The sequence below is a fragment of the Xiphophorus maculatus genome, chromosome 5, assembly GCF_002775205.1.
Source record: "Xiphophorus maculatus strain JP 163 A chromosome 5, X_maculatus-5.0-male, whole genome shotgun sequence".
Taxonomy (NCBI): domain Eukaryota; kingdom Metazoa; phylum Chordata; class Actinopteri; order Cyprinodontiformes; family Poeciliidae; genus Xiphophorus; species Xiphophorus maculatus.
The window spans coordinates 30,777,770-30,799,369 of record NC_036447.1 but is presented as its reverse complement, the minus strand read 5'-3'; the positions used below and the strand labels follow the sequence as shown (position 1 = coordinate 30,799,369).

At 38.0% G+C, this 21,600-nt stretch overlaps 1 protein-coding gene across 2 annotated transcripts in view; it reads right to left on the bottom strand.

Annotated features, from left to right (window-relative positions):
* The window catches only part of LOC102223772 (noelin-2-like), a 57,210-nt gene that overhangs the window by 27,251 nt on the left and 8,359 nt on the right, over positions 1-21,600 (bottom strand). Inside the window, exons 2-4 of one of the 2 annotated variants that reach the window (XM_023334272.1) lie at positions 15,771-15,920; positions 10,107-10,127; positions 9,445-9,600 (exon numbers count right to left, since the gene is read on the bottom strand). In XM_023334272.1, coding sequence (XP_023190040.1) covers positions 9,445-9,600; positions 10,107-10,127; positions 15,771-15,920 — 327 coding nt within the window. The remainder of the gene's footprint in view (positions 1-9,444; positions 9,601-10,106; positions 10,128-15,770; positions 15,921-21,600) is intronic. The other variant, XM_023334273.1, reaches the window with a different exon arrangement.

The following is a 21,600-nucleotide window of genomic DNA, read 5'->3' as shown; positions in this document are numbered from 1 at the left end:
CTTTACAAAATCAAAATGATCTTTAAAATGTCGTTCATATCTTCAAAAACAAAGAAGCACAAACAAAAATGTTGTCTCACAAACGTAGTTGATTGACAGCAATTTTGTCTGATTTCAGGGAGGTGGGGGAGGGCTGTTTGACCTTTCATGACCTCTAAAATCATTTCTTAATATCTTTAAAATTATAGTGCCACAAACAAAAATTTGTGCTGCACAAACCAGCACAAATGTTTGACACCATTTTTGTGGAGATGGGGGGGGGGGGGGTAAGTTCACTCATAGAGATGCCAAAGCAAAGTAATGTGTGAAGTGAAGGTGTGTTACAGACCCCCTGGCTTTTAGATTGTGCTTGGCAAGAGATGAAAGCCAAACTGTATTAATGTGCATCATGTGCATTAGCACATTAATATAGTTTAAACCAATTCATTTTCAATGGAAGGATGGATTGTTCCATCAAGTAATAATTAAAATATATTAAAAGCCTTTAATCTTATTTTTCAATCCGTTTCTGTATTCTTTTTTTTTTTCTGTTTATCGTTCTGACCTCCAGCTCTTCAATCGCTTCCTCTGTGGTGTAGAAATACTGTTTAGTTATTGATAAACTTACTCTAGTTGGGCATAAATATTCAGCCGTTCTGCCACATGGTGCGAAGGCAAAAAGCTTATGACTGAACCCTCCTCAGCCCCAGGAGCATCAAGCACATATGCATATGCACACAAACACACAAACACAGACAAGCTGCATAAAGTAACCAAGGACAGACCCCCTGGTTTTTAGATGATGCTTGGCAAGAGATGAAAGGCAAATGGATTTAAGGGAAGGCAGCAATAAGCTATATTTGGGGAATTAAGGGCGAGTTGTGTGTCTGTTACGTTGCTCCTTCTGTGGGGATTTAACTTTGTTTATATAATCACTATGTAGGTCTCTCCTCCTGCTTGGAGCTAAAATTTAAAGACCTGTGATGCAAATTATCACACTTCTGAGGCTGAACATGCTCCAGTGTTGCACTAAGGGTTATGGAAAGAAACCATCATAAAATTGGCCATATTATGTAAAATTGACTTTTTTGAGATTCACAACAAGTGATAATATTGTGCTCTCTCCAGGTCCCTCTTGAAAATAAGATCCAGATCTCAATGGGGTCTACCTGGTTAAATAAAGGAAATAAACAAAATTAAAACACACCTAAGCGCTGCCTTGATTCTTTCATGCATGTTTGAGAAATCCTTGAATCTCCCCTCTAAGTGTCTGTATTACAGAGCTCCCCTTCCCTGCGACTTCCCCACTTGGCTCCTTCAGACTAGCAGCAGAAGTGATTAGCAAACAACTGGTAAAACTGAACATCTGCTGAGCTCATCACCAACAAATTTTATGTCAATCGCTGATAAAACATTGTTAAATGCTTAATAGAGGAATGTTGTTGCGGTGACATACTGAAGCCGGCGTTTCGGAAAGAAAAAGCTTCTTAAAGAGACAGAGGCCCAATTCCGAGGTGTTAAATAGAAAAGTTAAATTTCTGGAAAGTCATGTTTCAAATATATACAAGAAATGTATAAAATCTGAAGGTAACAGTTACTTGATTGTATTTTAAAATGGCCCTATCTGCCTGGAAAATACATAATACATTAAAATTTTTGATCGCATGATATCAGTAACATGTTTTTTGAGGAATACCGGGAATATAAAATTATGAACACTTTTCATTTACAAAGACATTGAAAAAAAATGTTCTTAGTATCCCAAAGAGAGGTCTGGACTTTTAGCAGAGACGCCATTGTTTTTCGTTTCACCATTGCACCATCCAGGAAGTTATTTTGCCCCTGATGAAGTCTTCAAAGTTCAGAGTGAAATAACTGAAACACTGGTGTGTATTGTATTGTAGATGCTTGCTGTAATTTCTGACATATTTGTGATTAGTGTAAATTTAACTCACAGCTTTAAATGTTTAACTAATTGGAATATTTTATATTTTTTTAATAATGCAAATGACACTTTTGGTTTCTTCTACAAACCTAGTGCATTTTTAATAAAACAATTTAAATTAAAGCTGCATGCAACACATTCCGCCTCCCTACTCATCATATATGGATGCTTGGTGTTGGTAGCACAGCCACCTTGTTGGTGTCGTCTTTGCCCTCAAGTTGTTCCTCCACCCATCCACTAGGCGGTGCATTTGGCGAATCTTCCAAATCTACTTCAGTAAAGTTCAGTTGAGGTGGTATTGTGAGAGAGCTAATAATGCGTCTGAGTGTTTTTCAGTCTGTAAAACACACATGCTGATTTGTTTGCAATATAAAAAGTTCCAAAGCACAAAATATGCAAGTACTAAAAATAAGCTTTGAGAGAGGAAATGCTCTAGAGAACCAGAACTAACTAATGCATGAATAAACAAGTCTTTGCCTGTGTGACTAAGAACGCTAACTTCAAACATAACTTCATTCTTTTATATTAAGATTTCATACACTTCAAAACAAGAAGTTTTGAAGAACCCTGTGAACAGCTCAGGGCTGGCTTGCAGCCTGCCGTTGGGTTTGTAGTTGGATAAAATTAACTAATCTTTTCTAGGATTCTTCGCAGTTTAGGAAGTACATATTTTCAGACCAGGTCACTCCCAACACGGTGAGTGGAGGGAAGGTCAGGCTTTAAAGTTTGCCTGACTGAAAGCTACAAACAGTTTTTTAGAACTCTAGCTCAGTTTAGATTTGATTAATAATAAAACTGATTCAAAATATTCAAAAACAAATAGAAAACAAAGTTGATGCACAACAGAAGGGATCCTGCACAAAACATGGATTCACAGGATTAAATAATAGACTTTAGAGGAAGGATCAGTTATTTTCCTGTCTCTTATCTTTCACTTTCAACTTACTAAAAATGGAATAAAAACATATTTAAAACACTCACTGTCATCTGCATTATTGTCAGATACCGAGACACTAAGAAACTACTCCAGATAATTCATCTAAATTAAAATTTGTGCCACAGCTTTTGAATAATGCATTACCACAGTCTGCACTAATCTTCTAAAGAACAGTTTATTATTGCAGGTCATTGCTACAACTAAAGAGATTACATCCAAGAGAAGCTCTTGGGCAGGACTAAATGAATGCCGGGCTGATGTGCATTGTGCCACAAGGGCTCTAAAATGCCCTTGTGGCACAATGCAGTGGCATTTTTTACATGAGTAATATTACAAAAATATGTATGTTTTTCTGATATCACAGATTCACAATGAGATTTCTGTAGCATATTGTGTGTGCTGTCAAATTGGTGCTTAATGAGTAGGAAACAACTGCTGGATATTGGAACGCCTGTTTGCTGACTGACTATCAGGTTTTCTGCATCATAATTGTTTTCTAAGAGGTGTGGCTGTGTTTGAAGTCGATCAAAGTCCACATTGGATGAATTGTAGGTTATTCTGTGACATCTTCTCTGCCTCTGTGTTTGGGACAAATTGACTGAACGACATGAAACACAGTTATTACTTGCATTCATAAAGATGCAAGTAATAACTAGTGTAAAAAGAATAAAAGCACATCCTAATTTAACAGTTTCAAATGTATACATTAAAATCAACTGGTCCTTATCAGAGGGAACCTTTGTGTAGATTTTGCTCTGAAGCTTCTGCCCCAACAAATGATCAATGAAGAGATGATGCTCTCAAAAACAGACTCATAGAAGATCTGTAGTATCTTGCGGCAAACCTTGAAGGATCTTAACTTCCTCAGGAAGCCCAGTCTGTTCTATAGAGCAGATAATACCATCATACACTGCCTGGCCAAAAAAAAGTCGCCACCTGGATTTAACTAAGCAAATAGGTACAAGCCTCCTATTGGATAAGTACTGCATAGGAGATTATCTTTCAGCTGGCAACAAGTTATTTAACCCCAGCTGATGCAATGAGTAACTCCTCATTTCTTAAACAACCATGGCAAAAGACACATCCTGCGGTCGTGGAAAAGACGTTAGTCTGTTTAAGAAGGGTCAAATCATTGGCATGCATCAAGCAGAGAAAGCATCTAAGGAGATTGCAGAAACTACTAGAATTGGGTTAAGAACTGTCCAACGCATCATTAAAAACTGGAAGGATGGTGGGGAACCATCGTCTTCCAGGAAGAAATGTGGTCGGAAAAAAATCCTGAATGATCGTGATCGGCAATTACTTAAACATTTGGTCAAATCAAATCGAAGAAAAACAACAGCAGAACTCAGGAGTATGTTTAATTGTGAATGCAAAAGCATTTCCACACGCACAATGCGAAGGGAACTCAAGGGGTTGGGATTGAACAGCTGTGTAGCCGTAAGAAAACCTCTAATCACTAAGGTTAACCAGAAAAAAAGGCTTCAGTTTGCTAGGGAGCATAAAGATTGGACTCTGGAGGAATGGAAGAGGGTCATGTGGTCTGATGAGTCCAGATTTACCCTGTTCCAGAGTGATGGGCGCATCAGGGTAAGAAGAGAGGCAGGTGAAGTGATGCACCCATCATGCCTAGTGCCTACTGTACAAGCCTGTGGGGGCAGTGCTATGATCTGGGGTTGCTGCAGTTGGTCAGGTCTAGGTTCAGCAACATTGTGTGCCCAAAGAATGAGGTCAGCTGACTACCTGAATATACTGAATGACCAGGTTATTCCATCAATGGATTTTGTCTTCCCAAATGGAACGGGCATATTCCAAGATGACAATGCCAGGATTCATCGGGCTCACATTGTGAAAGAGTGGTTCAGGGAGCATGAGACATCTTTTTCACACATGGATTGGCCACCACAGAATCCAGACCTTAACCCCATTGAGAATCTTTGGGATGTGCTGGAGAAGGCTTTGCGCAGTGGTCAGACTCTCCCATCATCAAAACAAGATCTTGGTGAAAGATTAATGCAACACTGGATGGAAATAAATCTTGTGACACTGCAGAAGCTTATTGAAACAATGCCACAGCGAATGCGGGCTGTAATCAAAGCTAAAGGCGGTCCAACAAAATATTAGAGAGTGTGACCATTTTTTGGTGGCGACTTTTTTTTGGCCAGGCAGTGTATTATAGACGGTTCACTGTTGATTCTCCAGTCCAGTCTGTTGTCCAGATGAACATCGAGGTATTTATATTCCTCACCCACCTCCACTTCTTTTCCCATGATGGAAATAGGATTTGATCTAATCCTGTTTTTCCTGAAATTTATAATAATCTCTTTTGTTTTTAAAATTGGGCAAACATTGTTATCTATACTGTTTATGATTATATAACAAATTATGATTTTTTACATGTATGTATGAGTTGGAAAACAGGACAAATACAAAACTTAAATTTACACACATTTATTGACTCACATTTATGAATTTAGATGCCAGTAACCATATATAACTCCTTGTGTATCCATAGCAACTAAAACAAACAAGAACCTGAAACAGGTTGTTTGACATCATCATGTTAATGAGAACCTCTATGTTCTCATCAGTGATGTCATAAATGTTCAAAGAGATACAAGAATTCTCAGTTTGCTTTTCAACTTGGTTGGAGGTAGATCGATCCCAGAGAGACGACTTCAAACTGACTTTACAAACCATTTTAACTGAACACCAAGTCAAGAGGATTTTTGCCTGTGATGGGACCTTGGATTTCTTGTTACGAAGGGAGTTGAAAAGTTGTTAGGATATATCACAAGAGGCAACAACGTTTTTGTAGAGAGCTCTGAGGATGAGAGATGGAAATACTTTGCTTTTGACATTGAACCTTGAAGACCAAAAGGACATGGAAGATTCCTCTAAGGATGAGAAAGTTACCATCAAAACCACAACTATGGATTTGACAGTAAAGGCATCAGAAGACTTTGTTGCTTTTGAAAGTGTCAATTTTCCTCATGACCAAATGGACCTGGATGTGTTTGCTTGCTTACAGGTTTGCAAGTTATTTTTACAACCACGGCTAAATCTTCGCCAACATAGACATTACAAACAAATGTCTTTACCAGTCTTCACAAAAACATACTAGACCTGGATGTGAAACCAATCTGTGACAGCAAGGAAGTTGTAACAAATTTTGAAGAAATCTCTGAGGATTTATCATTAGAAGAATCCTCTTCAGCAGAAGAAAAGAAATTCAAAATGACACAGATGATTTCAACAGTGTGGATGCTAATCTTGAGCCAACCATGTATTAATACAAAGACATTTGTATTTTAAAATGGGCCTATCTGCCTGGAAAATACGTAATATATTAAAAATTTTGATTGCATGATATCAGTAACACATTTTTTGAGGAATACCTTGAAAATGACATGATGAACACTTTTCATTTACAAAGACATTGAAAAAAATGACTTAGTATCCCAAAGAGAGGTCTGGACTTTTAGCAGAGACGCCATTGTTTGCAAAGTTTTTCTTTACACCATTGCATCATCCAGGAAGATATTTTGCCCCTGATGAAGTCTTCATAGTTCAGAGTGAAATAACTGAAACACTGGTGTGTATTGTATTGTAGATGCTTGCTGTAATTTCTGACATATTTGTGATTAGTGTAAATTTGACTCACAGCTTTAAATGTTTAGCTAATTGGAATATTTTATATTTTTTTAATAATGCAAATGACATTTTTGGTTTCTTCTTTAACATTACATGCATTATGTAACATAATGCATATGCACTGGAAATGAAATAGGCTGCATCAGTTAGAGCTAGTGGGGGCTGCTGCTGCAGAACGACCATGCTACAGTACTATTACTCTTTATGCTTACTGTGAATACTCCCTCGGGATTAAATAGTCAGTGAGAAGATACAGTCATTTCCCCTCCTATGCCAGCAACTTCAGGCAATTGACGTAAGGTGAGTGAATCTTCATCAGAACAGACAGAGTGTCTTCTGTGGGTAGCATGAGATTAAGTAATAGTTATCTGCTGACCAAACCAAAAGAAGTCCATGGTGTCCTGGTTTTGTTAGAGATCAAACTGTGGTTGATAGAGCAGGTTGAAAGAAAAGTGATGCTTTTCTTTCAACCTGAAAGAAAAAGTTTCTAAAGAAAAACCTGCAAAGCATATATTCAGCAGGGATAAAAATAAAGAAAGTATTTATTCAGAAATTATATAATCACATGCATAGTCATACACTGATATGCAGATCAGTAAGCAACTTGTGGTTCTTTGCATATCAGCCTCTGTCAGGGAATCAAACCCACAACACACAAATAGCAAGATGACTAACCTTCCCACTGAATCACCCACAATGTGTGGAGTGAGGCCTGAATCTTTTGTACCTCTGGCAGATTCAGGTTTAACATGAACTTTTAACTTTACCAGCATTCTTCTTATGAAGTCCTAACATTGTTTATGAGAGACACATTCAGAGACCAGACTTCAGCATGGGGAGGGAGCTAAAAATCCAGGTGATGGCTAGGAAGCCTTCTATCCTCAAAGACTAGAACCTCATCATAAAAAAATTAAGTACAAGTTGAAACATGCAAAACATGGCTTTGAATTATTTTAGTTTATCTTGAGAAATCCTTCTCTTGTTTCCAAACAGAAATAAACGTCTTGTTTGAATGAAAATGATTTTCTATCCATTAGATACTTATTTTTAAGTATCTAATGGATACTTATCTACCAACCTCAAATAGGAGTATCTAGTTTATTTAATTTGGATCAACAGTATTAGCTTTTTCTTCTTTTGCTCTTTTTGTTTGTATTTCCTTGTAAATCCCGTAGAGCACTTTGTATTGCCTTGTTGCTGAAAATGTGCTATATAAATAAAATTACCTTTGCCTTTACCTTTGGTATATTTATTCTTAGACATTTGGTGCTCAGCACAAAGACAAGTAGCTGAACTGGAAAAACTAGGTTTATTTCCGCATGCAATTTTTACATTGTTAGATTTTTAGATACATAAAGTATTCATGGTTAGTGATGAAAAGAGCTGACATCACCAGGATGAAGTCTGTATAGCTGTTTTACAATGCCTCACTAGCTGTATAAATAAATATGAGTATAATCTGACAGTACTCATCAGATATGATTTGCAGTCAACAGATATTTTATTTAAAATGCTGTTATTTGGTTTATTTTTGACAAATGACTGTTACATTTTTAAGGCTTCCTTTTCTTGATTGTCATGTCTAAATCTTGAAATTCATCTGAATTAACCTGAAGCAGCTTTAGCTCAGGTCAACATTTATAGTTTTAAAATCAGATCAGACTGTCAGACGGCTGCTTCACAAAACTAGGACAGCCGATTAAGGCGGGATTTGCCAGATATCCTGGCTTAATTAAGCCTTGACTCTGTCATACGAAAGTGGCAACGCATATGTTACCATGGCGATTTAATTTGTGCTGCTAGGCTGCTCCAGACCAGGCTAACAGCCAGGATTAGTTAATGCTGTCTTTTTTGTTCTGTCAGCGTTCACGCCAATCAGACGCCAAAGGGTTCTGTCTGTGATACTGTTTTATTATGTATCTGTTTTGTTTTCTTTTGTTTTGTGTTTTTTTTGTTGTTGTTTTTACATCACCCTGCATTAAAGTGCCGCGGACTTGTTTTGGTATTCAGGAAGGTAATTTTTTTTTATTTTATTTTAGCATTATAATGTCAGAAAATACCATTATTACATTTAAAATGACCCATATGAATCCTGTTACTGTTGATTACTGTTGGGTTTCTAAGAATATTGTAGTCTGACAGAAAGGCCTTTAATAGACCACTGCAGGGATGAGTGGATTAGAGAAATGACTGATGAAGAAATAAAGGTATTGCAATCAAGTCAAGCCATATTAGTTGTAGCATACTTTACTGATTAATTTTAACGTAAAATAATTTTTACAATGTCAATTAACTTTAGTTTAGCATATAATTAAACAAATGCACAGTTTAAGTCACAATATTTAAAAAAATATTTATTTACATTTTAAAAACATACCTTGTTAAAATACATGTCTGTTAAAATACATTTTATAAATTGTCTTGATTACCGTTAAGCTGCCGTTGCACTGACAGTTAAAGAAATTGTCAAATCAAAAAAAAAGTATCACAACTCAAACAGGACCTGAACTAAAGGCCATACAGGCAACGACCCAACATTTCATCAACATACTACAAAATGCTGTATTTAATCTTGACCTGTCATGTTTACTCTGTAGAAATATCGATAAAATGTGGAATATTTTTGATGGCACAGGTGTTTCCCAGCGATATCATTGCAGAAAATAACAGGTCCAAATTAAGAAGTTGAACATATTTAGATTTCTGCCAATAAAAGTAGGGCAAATATCAAGGCTAATTCTGCTAAAATCCCTGATAAAAGAGAGTGCAGGCAGGAAACTTGGGCTTGGCATATGTAAAATCAATATTTTCACACCAAAGGTTATGTATTCCCTGCAGCGACTGCTTTACTTTGCATGTGCCTAAGAACCTGACTCTTTATGTGCAGTGTTTGTTTAACTACTTTCATGTTTGTGTGTCTTTTTAATACCTGGAGGGTCTTAGAAGTTAGAGTGCGGGGACTGGCCACATACGTGTGTAAGTGACCATCAACTCCCCTCAGCAGCGGCTCAGAGTCTCGAACATACTGAAGGTCTCTTGATGTTCGCAGGTGCACCACCTCCATGGACTGACTCACATTCTGCACCTGACAGTGAAAACATGAACAAATGACATGTTAATATAATAAAATAATTTTTTTTGTTTTAGTTTGTGCAATATGATGCTGGAATTTTTTCATGGTTAATTTAAGCCAATTAGTTTGCACCTTTGATGCAGTGAGCCAGAGTAGAACAAAAACCACAGGAATCCAGGAAATAACGAACAGCATAAAAACTACGGCGGCGTAACGGGGAGAAAATGGGATTAGACTGAAGGAACCAGCAAGAAGAAACTGAGCAGGAGCTGTAATGGGGAGGTTGATTACTGAAGAAACAGATGGCTGAGAACGGGTTGCAGGTGAGAGGAGAGAGAGAGAAAGTGGCATATGGGGCGAGGGAGAGTAGAGCACTAAATAAAGCACTAAAGAATAACTAGACGTAAGAAACATAGTTAAACTAGAGAAACAAGGAATATCTAGACACAAGAAATAAACATAATAAACTAGAAACACTAAGAAAGGACTGAACCAAAGTAAAACAAAAACATGGTTACCAGTAGGTGGCGGTAATGCACCTTAAGGTGTTTGCCAAGAGCCATAAAAAAAGAAGAAGCAGAATAAGAACAGCAACTTGGCTGATCCGATCTAAAAAATGAACTAAGGAGCACAGAAAGTGACAAAACACCAAACCAAAGATCCCAACAACACCACAGAATTTCTATTTAAATTTGTCCATTATGTTTGTTATGTATTTGTGAGAGACACCGAATTTATTCGTTTATTTATTTATTATACTGTTCATGTGTATTATAGTTCACAGGTACCCCACCCAATTATTATAATAAGTTCTTTCATTTTTCATTGTAGCTTGATAACTTAGTAACTGACATTTCCTTTATGTCATTGAATGCGACTGTTTTTGACGTGTGTTCCTGGAACATTGGGGTGCAGTGCTCGGTTTCCGTTCTTCTGTGGAGCGTTAGGCACCGAGTATGTCAAGCTGTATTTTTGTATAAAGGTAAATAAAGCCTTTTTTTTTAATTCGCAAAGACAACTCCGAATGTCATCTGTGCCTGAGCCGAGCAACATATACTTTAAGGGCTAGCTCGGTGAAAGAAAACCACAGATTATTCTTAACCAGCAAAATGTGTCCAAACAAGTTTTTTTTTTCCTTTGCTAATTTATTTTATTTAAATAAATAAACCTTGCAAAGGAAGATTTGCTCCTCAAAATGCATGACCAATCATAACTTCATTTTCCTGTTTGACAAAGACTTGATTTTTTATCATTTTCTAACTAAATATGTACTATAAATATATAAAATCTGATAGGTTTGTATACATTTGTTTTTAGCCCCCAGAGCCAACACTTTGTTGAACCACCAAGCATTTTGTGTCATTTATAACAGCCCTTTTGATTTAATTTAAAAGGAAATCTGTCAATGCTTACATTAACTTTGGGCTATAGTTTTTTTCAGTATTTCAATTCGTGAAACTGTGTGCTGAGATTATTTTTTAAATTTTACATTTTTTTGCATTTTATGCAAAAAATGGATGGATGGATGGATGGATGGATGGATGGATGGATGGATGGATGGATGGAACGGAAGGCACAGAAGAACCAATAGGCAATTTTAAGATCTCACACTGTTTTTACACTCAAAGCAGTTTGCAGTTCAGAATTTGATATTTATATTGTGCCTTTCTGTAATTAGATGATAAGGTAAGTTTCTGTAGGAGTGTGTTCTTAAATTCATTTTAACAGAGATCCTCATTAAGAGTGTGCTCTTCTCTCACAGAAACAAGCACTCCCACACTGCTGCTCATTAATAATCCGGAGATACTAACAGATGCATCAAACCTCTTTTGATACTGAATGTTAAGGAATAGCAAAAAAAATAATAAAGCACCATGCAATGACCCAGATTGTGAGTTGTGAATGTAGAAGTGATCAACAAACAAACAAACCCACCCACTCACTCATCACCTCACTGCATCTGTGTGAGCCGCAGAGGCTAGAGTGGAGCAGACACACCATGGCATACAAACACACATGCAACTATTCCCACTCACAGCAGGATGTAGGTGTCACTTCCAGAGACACGCTGAGCTAATTAAGATTCATAAACACACAAGCTTCCTGACAGGAACAGTGTTGGGAGAGAAGAGGGGAAGCTGTCTCTGATTGTGCTCATCCTCTGCCGCCTCTCATTTCCCTCCTGTTCTGTGTGAAGACTGTATACACTCTAACACCAGCAGCAAATGAGGAAAAGCGCTGTAGTTGTTTTGCCGTTAACATTGCTTTGGTTCACTTTTGCCGTAGGGAAAATGCAGCACTACTAAATCTTGATGTTAGATCCTCACAGCGGTGAATGCAGTGAGCAACGTTTGCCGGGCCGACGATGTTTAATAATTCATTGTTCCCAGTCACAAATCATTTTTATTTCTCTCTTGGGGTGCATATTGATGGAAATATACTTACATGAACAGATTCACAGTCTTATGCATAGGTGCATGCACATTTACACAGAAACCAGTGTTGGAATGCTCATTTTTTTGTCCTACAGTAAGTAACAAATTGTTTATTTCTTACCCATTGATCAGGGTTTTATTTTAATATTAAAATTTGCTGCAGGGTTTGGGGACTGATAGTCTTTAGAGAGATGAACAACTGATGTATAAATGTATTAAAAAACAGCTCATACTCATAATTGTTCATATTTTGTCATGATGCGACAAATATCACTGCACTTTAATTACCTGTTTGACCAAGACATGATTTTTAAAATCTTTTATAGATTGTTACGGCCCCTGGCCTCTAGAGGCTGTGCAGGCTTCCTTTTGTTATGCAGGTTCAGCTGTGAGAGCACACCTTCCTGATTGGCTGCCTGGAGGCTGCCAAAGAGCAACGACACCATTGGACCAGCAGAGGATTGTCACGCCAATCAGATGCTGATGTGGCTCACCTGCTTCCTAGAAAAGCCTCCTGCAAACCATTCCTCCAGTGGGTCAGCTTGTAGGAAGAGGCTTTGTTCATCTGTCCCCACGTTTGTTTGTCTGCCTGCTTGTAACTGACGGTTTAGGTCAGCTGTGAAGAACTTTGTTCTACTGACCCATTTTGTTCTGCTTAGCAGTTTTGACATTGATCTTGAATGCTTCTACTCAATATTGAAGAATGTGTTTGGGAGGCTTGGTGCTCCCTTAGAATTCCTTTAGTGTTTTTTTTCTTTAATTTAATTTAAAGAAAAAAAATTATTTAATTTCCTTATTTAATTTGCACTTATTTAGTTTATTTTAGTCCTATTTTGACTGTTAATCAGGCTGAATTGTATTGTGTTTTGGATTTTGAAACTATCTTTTTTTGTAATACATCATTTTACATTCACTTGTTTCTATAGAAGTTGTTACCACCCTTGATCCCCTAGACTTTGGGGTCGTAACATAGATATAATATAAATATACACTGTGTTCCAAATTATTACGCAAGTGATATTTTCTCAGATTTTCTTAAATGGTCAATGCAAATGATGGTCAGTATAATTTTCAAGTTATGAACTACTACAGTATAAATCAAATTTTACTGAACAAAGCTCCTAATGAGAACAGTATTTTTTTTCAAAAATAAAAAACTCCAAATGCAAAATGTTCCAAATTGTTCTGCACATCAGATTTTCTAAACATCTTATGGATTATAAAGAACTGCAAACGGTCATTCTTTGAATGTGCAGCATTAAATGGTCACATGTACTAAAATTAAAAGCTGTTTCAATCAAAAACATCTTAACAGACCAAGTTCCATGTTAACATAGAACCTTCTTTGATATCACAGCACAATTCTTGATCCATTGAACTTGTGAGTTTGTGGAAAGTTTCTGTTGAATCTTTGCAGGATGTCAGAAAACCTTCCCAGAGCTGCTGGTTTGATATGAACTGCATTCCACCCTCAGATCTTCTGCTTGAGGAAACTCCAAAGGTTCTCAATAGGGTTGAGGTCAGAGGTCAGAGGAGGATGGTGACCACACCATGAGTTTCTCCTCTTTTATGCCCATAGCAGCCAATGACACAGTGGTATTCCTTGCAGCATGAGATGGTGCATTGTGATGCATGAAGATGATTTTGCTACTGAAGCAAAATCATCTTCTTTTTGAACCATGAAAGAAAGTGATCGGTCAGAAAGTCCAAATACTTTGCTGAGGTCATTTTTACACCTTCATGGACTCTGAGGGGGCCGATCAATGATTCTCTCCTCATGATTTCGGCCCAAAAAATGACTCCACCACCTCCTTGCTGACGTTTGGATGATGTTGGGACGTGGTGGCCATCCACCACCAATCCACTACTTGCACAGCAGTCATCAGTGAACAAGTCTGTTTGAAAATTAATCTTTATGTATGGCTGGGCCCCACGGCTGGGCTCATGTTTCTGCTTGTGAGCTCTGGTTAGGGGCCCAATAGTAGGTTCATGCACCTCAAGCCTCTGGAGGATCCTCCACCTTGAGGCTCCAGAGGCTCCAGCAGCTTCAAATAACTGTTTGCTGCTTTGTAAGGACATTTTAACAGCTGCTCTGTTCATCCTGTGAATTTGTCTAACAGAAACCTTCCTCATTCTGTCTTTATCTGTACAAAAACATCTTTGTTCTGAATCAGCCACAAATCTCTTCACTGTATGATAACACTTCAGTTTTTGTTAAATATCTAATGTTTTCATACTTTGTCATACGGCACTACACTTCATAAGTCGATTTCATTTAATTGAGTTCACCAAACAAACTAATCAACCAGCTCTCTGAAATGAATTATAGTGATTTAAGGAGCCCTGTCACACAATACCATCTATAAATTTAATAGCACAGCAAAAAAAAATCATCTTTATGACACTAAAATCCAATTTGCATAATTATTTGGAACACGGTGTAGAAAATTTGACAGGTTTTATATACATTTGTTTTTAGCCCCCAAAGCCAACACTTTGTTGAACCATCATGCTGCAGCACAGCTGCAGGCCTGCTTTGTTTATCTACAGACTGAAATTTTGACCTGCTGTTCTTCAAAATAAGTCAAGCTCAGTCATACTGGATGGAAAGTGTCTACAAAAACAATATTTAAATTTTGCGACATATTCTTAACTGAATTTAGGTCTGAACATGAACATGCTTTGAGGAAAACCATTCTAATGTAGGATCTGGTGATATGTTTGGGTCATTTTTCTGCTGGAGGATTAACCTCCACCCAACTCTGTAGGCTTTTTTCAGGCCATAATGACTACTGTTAATTCTGGAGGGAAAATGGGGTCTGAGAACAACATCCCACTTATAAAGTATGGGGCTGTCAGTGTCATGCTGTGCTGTTTTGCTGCAAGAGGAACTGAAGCACTTGATAAAATAGATGGCACAACGAGGAAAGAACATGATGTAGAAATATCGAAGCAACATCTAAAGACATCAGCCAGGATGTTAAGCTTTTAATTGGTCTTCCAAATAGACAATGACTCTAAGCTTACAGTGAAAATTTTGAAAGTGGTTTAAAGACAACAAAGTCAGTGTTTCAGTGTTTTGGTGTGGCCATTACAAAGTCCTGATCTCAATCCTCTTGAGAATTCGTGAGCAGATCTGAAAAGGCGTGTTGGAGCGAATCAGCCTGCAGACCTGGCTCAGCTGCACCGGTTCTGTTAGGCAGAACGGGAAAGAATTCAAAACTACTGTGGAAGGAAACCCACAATATTATGGTTGCTTAAACGTTATTTAAATTGTGTTTTAGACAGTCATACGGTTTAAAGCACAATTATCGCTGATAATAAGGAAATGCATGTGAACTTCTGAATTCAAAAAAAGTTCAATAAACTTCCCCAAAAAATGTTCTCCTGTGTTTTCTGTTTTGCTTACTTAGCTTCTGACCGAAACTTTGGACGTTTGGATGCGCTCTGCACGGCAGCTCGTTACCGGCAAAGCGTGCGGTACCTACCGCAGCCACCAGGGGGCCCCAGGAGCAATTTCTTTTTTTTTATTATTATTTTTGAACATAAAATAATGACTTCTACATACATTATCAAATATATATTATTGTAAAAATAAATCACTTCATACTGAAATTGTGTGTTTTTGATATTTTAATGACAGAAATTATTACTAAAAAAAAAGCTCCTTGGTGGCCTTGGGGCCCTAAGCAGCTGCTTAGTTTGCTTAAGCCTTTGGCCGGCCCTGCATATGCCAAAAGTGCTCACCTGTTCAGTCAGCAGGCGTAGCTGTTGGTTCCGGGGGTCTCGTTTGCACAGGTTTCGAGCAGGGGCGACTACCGTGCACACACACCGGCCGTCCGGATCTGAGGCTGTGCTGTACACTTGCCAGCCTTCCTCTGAGCCAGGGTACAATCCCTGCACAAACACACACACACACACACAAGCTCAGTGTAAATGAAGTCACTGTGCATGTCAGCTGTGCTTTCAAGAGTGCAATGGATAAACAAAACAGATGAAAAGCCTTGGCTCTTATTTCTGAGCATGCAAAGGTTACTTTAGTTCAGTCTAATACATGTTTCATATGTGTTCCTACCTTTTACACTGTCACTGATTTGAGTGTTTTAATTATTGAAAATTATCTAAAACTTCAATAACCACTGGTTGACTTTAGACCCTTGTCTTGTTTGCATTGTCAGCAACATTCATGATCATTTAAAAAGGGCATGAAATGTTGAGCTTTTTCCTTTTGCCTGAAACCATCTGCTTGCAACAAATAGTCTGAAAAAGCACAATTTGAGTTTGGAAGAAGATCTTGATTTATCCATGTATGACTGGTGTCAGAGGTTGTTCCACATTGCCAGCAGTAAGTCAGGCTCAATTCCAATCAGAGCTGGACTCCACCGCCGTTGCCCTTTGTCACAGATTCTATTCATAACGTTTATGAACACGACTTTCAGGCGTAGTCAAAGTGATGAGGTGATCCGTTTTGGTGGCGTTAGAACAGCATCTCTGCTTTGTGGTCCTATTAGCTTCATCGAGTTATGATCTACAGCTTTGCTGAAGTGGCTTACAGCCAAGAGTGAAGCAGGAATGAAGGATGAGGCTCAGTGCCTCCTAATCCGAGTGTCACTGACCTCCAGAAGGGCTCTTCATTGGAGAGTTCTCTCCTCCTGTTTCAGATTTACCTGCTGCAACAAGTATTTCACTTGCAGCTCATGAACCAAGAGCTCCATCCCAGAGATATCAGGCCCCCTCTTCCCTTAGCTTTGATCTCCAGTGATCTTGTCTTGTCTGTGTGGTGTACAGTATACTGTTGGCAACTTATTGTGAGTTTTTTTTTTCTAAGTGAATAACTAAGAGAGTGTTGTGTTCTCAGTGGAAGCCAATAGGCGTTCTCAAACCGTTTTCTCCTGTTTAGTGGACAGCCAGGTTCAGTCTTTGTACTGTCCTATTGACTGACATCAACTGTTTAGTAGTTACTAGTTTTTGTGCTCCACCCAGAGCCAGAAATGATCTTTTGCTTCCTTGGGATGGGGTTGTAATGCCGATGCCTCTCTCTGTTGCCTCAGTTAGTTTTACTCCTGTCCTTGACACACTTGGTGTGGTTGATTTTTTTTTTGCTGGGTACCGTAGCAACAGATAAGCACTTAGCAAAAGTGAGCTTCTCACAAATATATTTTTTGCTCTCCCTCTTCCTGCTGTGCACAATTAATCTTATATAAAATGTCATCAGGTTGGAGATGACCTAACTTTATTGTGTTGTAGTTATTGACTTTTGTAAGTTTCATGTGTATTTATAAGATTCTAAAGAGAATGCTATAAATATAAATCTTATTTCATTGTGCTACTTTGAAATTTTGAATCAATCATCTTTCTTATTCTTTAATGCTATGCCTTCTATAAAGTTCAATTTGCAGTTCTAATTAAATTTTCAAGATAGTAATTAATGTTTTCTGAGCTTGTTTGTGTTGCAATTCTTAGGGTCAAGTAAATGTATTTCTGCAGATCCACAAAGTTCTCTTGCTTTTTACAGAGCCAGCAAATATTGTAAATACAGTATAAACGTTGCTGTTATGTTGAACATTGCCCCACTTGTATAAAGTTGCATATTCTAAAATGTTTGTGCTCTCAATAGCCAGATGTCCTTGAGATCAAATTAGATTATTATCTCCCAACGGAAATAGTTGTTTGTATATCTTATAAGTCCAATTTTAAGCACAAACTGATTTCTTGAGGTGGTTTTCAAAGCTTCAGCTCACAGACATTTTTTTGGTTTGTTTTTGTAAAATGCCATCATCTATGATTCCAATTGGATGTAAATTGCCCTTTTTTAGTGTATTTCTAAACCTTAAGCCACTGAAATGACGCTTACAGCTGAAACATGAGAGATCCTGGGCTCTCTCTAATTAAGATTTCACCAGACTCTCAATTTGACCTACTTACTAGCGTTTTAGAACAATGAAGATGAACCGCTGAGCTCAATCTGATGTTCGCCAGCCTGTCACAGTGATTTGGCTGCAAAGCCTCTCTAAAAACACTGAAAACAGAGTAGAGACACAGGAGGAAACTGGGGAAAATGGAAACCTGATATGGACATAAAGGAGAGCGGAGAGACACTTCTGATCGAGCTTGATATGACAACCTGATATTCTTATCACAGTGAGGTTTACAAAAGCAGGGGAGTATTTGTTCTTCAAGATGTGAACTAGACCGGATTTTAAACATTGTTTTGTTGCATGATAGAATTAAAGAGGAGGTGACATAAGAGTGTCAACTTAGAGAGTGCCTTATCCGGGTTGGGGCTGAAGTCCTGCCCCAAGTGGAGGAGCTTAAGTATCTCCAGGGGAACGTTCCCCTGGAGGATCCAGCCCAAGTGGCTGGGCAGAGGGAAGTCTGGGCCTCCTTACATAGGCTGCTACCCCCGCGACCAGACTCGGGACAAGCGGACGAAGATGGATGGATGGATGGATGGATGGATGGATGGATGGATGGATGGATGGATGGATGGATGGATGGATGGATGGATGTACTGTACTGAAAGAACAAGACTGTAACATACAAACAGAATCAGAATTCCTTTATGGCTGTAGTGCAAGAAAATACAACAAAATAGGTAAAAATAATGTCAGTCATTTATACTGTATATTAAAAGCAAAAGCAGCACCAATGGAAGTGTTATCAGCACAAACCAGTAAAAATGTAGTAGAGTTTATTGACACCATATTTGTTTGATTTTGTAGATGTGTGGGCACTGGTTGATCTTTTGACATTTAAACGGTTGTTAATGTCTTTAAGTCAAAAGTAGCACAAATGAAAATGTTACAAAACTAACCGAGTTGATTGACATCAATTTTGTCAGATTAGAAAAATGGGAGGTTGGGGGAGTGCAGTTGACCTTTCATGACCTCCAGAAATATTTATTAATATCTTTAAAATGGTAGCAGCACAACACAGAATGTTTGCTGCACAAACCAGCACAAATGCAGCACAAATATTTGACACCAGTTCTGTTAGATTTGGGTAATGTGGGGGATGGGAGGAGTGCTGGTTGGCCTTTAAACTTTCATTAATATCTTCTAAACAAAAGCAGCATGAATAAAAATGTTTGCTGCACAAACCTTCACTAACGTAACCAAGTTGATTGACACAACTTTTGTCTGACCTGAAGAAGTTGGAGAGGCTGGTTGACCTTTCATGACCTCTGGAAGCATTTATTATCTTTAAAATGATAGTGGCACAAACAAAAACATTTGCTGAACAAACATAGCACAAATGTTTGACATCAATTTTGTTAGATCTGAGCAAGGCAGGGAGGCCACCTTCACTCGTTTACCTGCAGTCTTTTTAAATGTGAATGATTCATTTCATGCCCTTCGCCCTGCAGGTCACTTTGATATGTATCTCGTTTCCATAGAGAGAAGGAACTGACCCTCAATCAGATGAAGTCTTTCGGAAAATCCCTCTTGATACTGGCAGAGGTTGCTGAAGCACTTGTCCTTAAGTGCTCTGCACAAACGGACTTTCCCCACTACTGTGGGTACATTCCCGAGAAAAATCTAATTTAACCAGACCAGCAGAGGCTCTAATTCTGTGGGGCGATGTAAGAAGTCCTGTGCATTAGTACCCGGTAGAACCAAACATTTTGACTTGTCTGCTTGTAACTTTGGCATAATTGAACTTGAACTGCAAAATTGCTTTGAGAAAAACCACTGGTGGATTCACAAAGCTGATTAGCCGGAAGTCATAACCTTGTTTTGCAGTTCCACAGCAAATACGTTGCTACGTTGTCTTCATAGCAAAGAAATAGTTACAGGCAATACAGAAAAATGAACAGACAAATGTAACCCAAAAAGAATAGAAACATATCTATGCATTACCAGGAAAGAATACATTTATTTTTTATATTCCTAGACACTCAAAGTACACAAAAAATAATAGTAACAATAGTGTTCGCTGTTCATCAGGTAAACTGAAGAATCATTCCAGGACCTGAACGTCTCTCTCACTGCTGCACTCTGTGCTCTCAGGTTCAACCAGCCATTATCGTTCTAGAAACAGACTTTTGTACTGGTATAATTTAATTTACAAATCCTTGGCTTTCTACCAACACATTTATCTTCCCATATGTCACATAATCAAAGCATCTATGGTTCACGGTCCAGACCATTACTTTTAGTGTTCCCTCAGAATACACAGCTTGGCAAGAAGCCTTAAAAATACCCTTAGCTTTTGCTGGACTCAAAACTGTTCAGTTAATTCTTCTAAGATATTGGGTTTATGTGAGCACAATGGAAAATACATAATACATTTGCTTCTATATTTAGTACTTTAGTGATTTCATGCATCTTTTTAATTCTAGAATATCCTCATATAACTATTGTTTTCTTACATATCTGAGAAAAAAATAAGTCTTTATCCATACAAGGGATAGATCAATTAGAATATACAACTCAGCATTTAGGCATATTACTCGTTAAGTGATATATCTTAATCATTAGGTGTGCACCGATTGCAGTTTTCTGGCCAATCGCCGATTACCGATCTTTTAAAAAGCTTAACCTGCCGATTCCGATTTTGACCGATACCAATTTTTCTTGTCTGAAATGTTGCTCAACATAGCAAGAAAGTTGTTGAGTTTATGTGCACACATCTTTTTCTCTTTATTTTGGGGTGTTTTAATTAAACTATTGTAAGCCATGACATTTTTTTCTTTCTACCATCTAGCAATATAAGAGTTGCTACTCAAACTTTGTTTCTGTGTTGGATTATTGTTGCTGCTTCATTCTGTGGCTCCAAGAACTACGTTCTTCTCTATTAGCCCAATACTTTCACTGCCAGTCTATTTTGGTTACAACATTATAATCTGTTCTTAAATCTTAAAAGTGGTTACATCTGCATGGCCTACTTTTTAACAAATAATACTAAATAATAAAGACATGATAGCAAAGTCTATGTGCGTGATCCACAGGAGGAGGAGGTTCCAGAGCTCAGATGGTGTTTCTGAGACTTACAGAGGAGAAGGAGGTGAAACAACGAAGTTTCTTCATTTCTACTCTTTTTGGCAAACATTTTCACGCTTTACCCTCAGTCTTAGTGCGATGCCCAGGAAAAGCAGGGCAGACGTCACGGTTATTCAACAGAAAAGCAATGGGTGTTTCCTGTCAGCTCTTCAGTTCCCAAAACCACAAAAAAGAGAAAACTTGTAAAAATGCATGTGGGATGAGTTCAACCGGGAAAGCTAACTCCAGATCAATTCGACCCATCTTCGGACTGTGGGAGAGTTAAAAGTCAGCTTATTCAGTTTTAGCTGATGAATGACCTACTCTTACAACATTCAAGCTGTGTCTGATGACAAGGTGATGTTGAATCCTATTCTGAACAGTCTGTGGGCTTCAGTGTGCGGCCATGGCAGAGTGCAGGATTCTACGCTGTTCAATTCACGTATGGAAACATTTACCAACAGTTGGCTCTAAATCATGCATGAAGGATCATTATCAACCTCGAGGGAAGCCATTTGGATTACATTGGAATCTCTAATGAACTCAGAATAATAACCATCAACAGCTTACTATGTAAAGTTGCACAAGTAAAACAT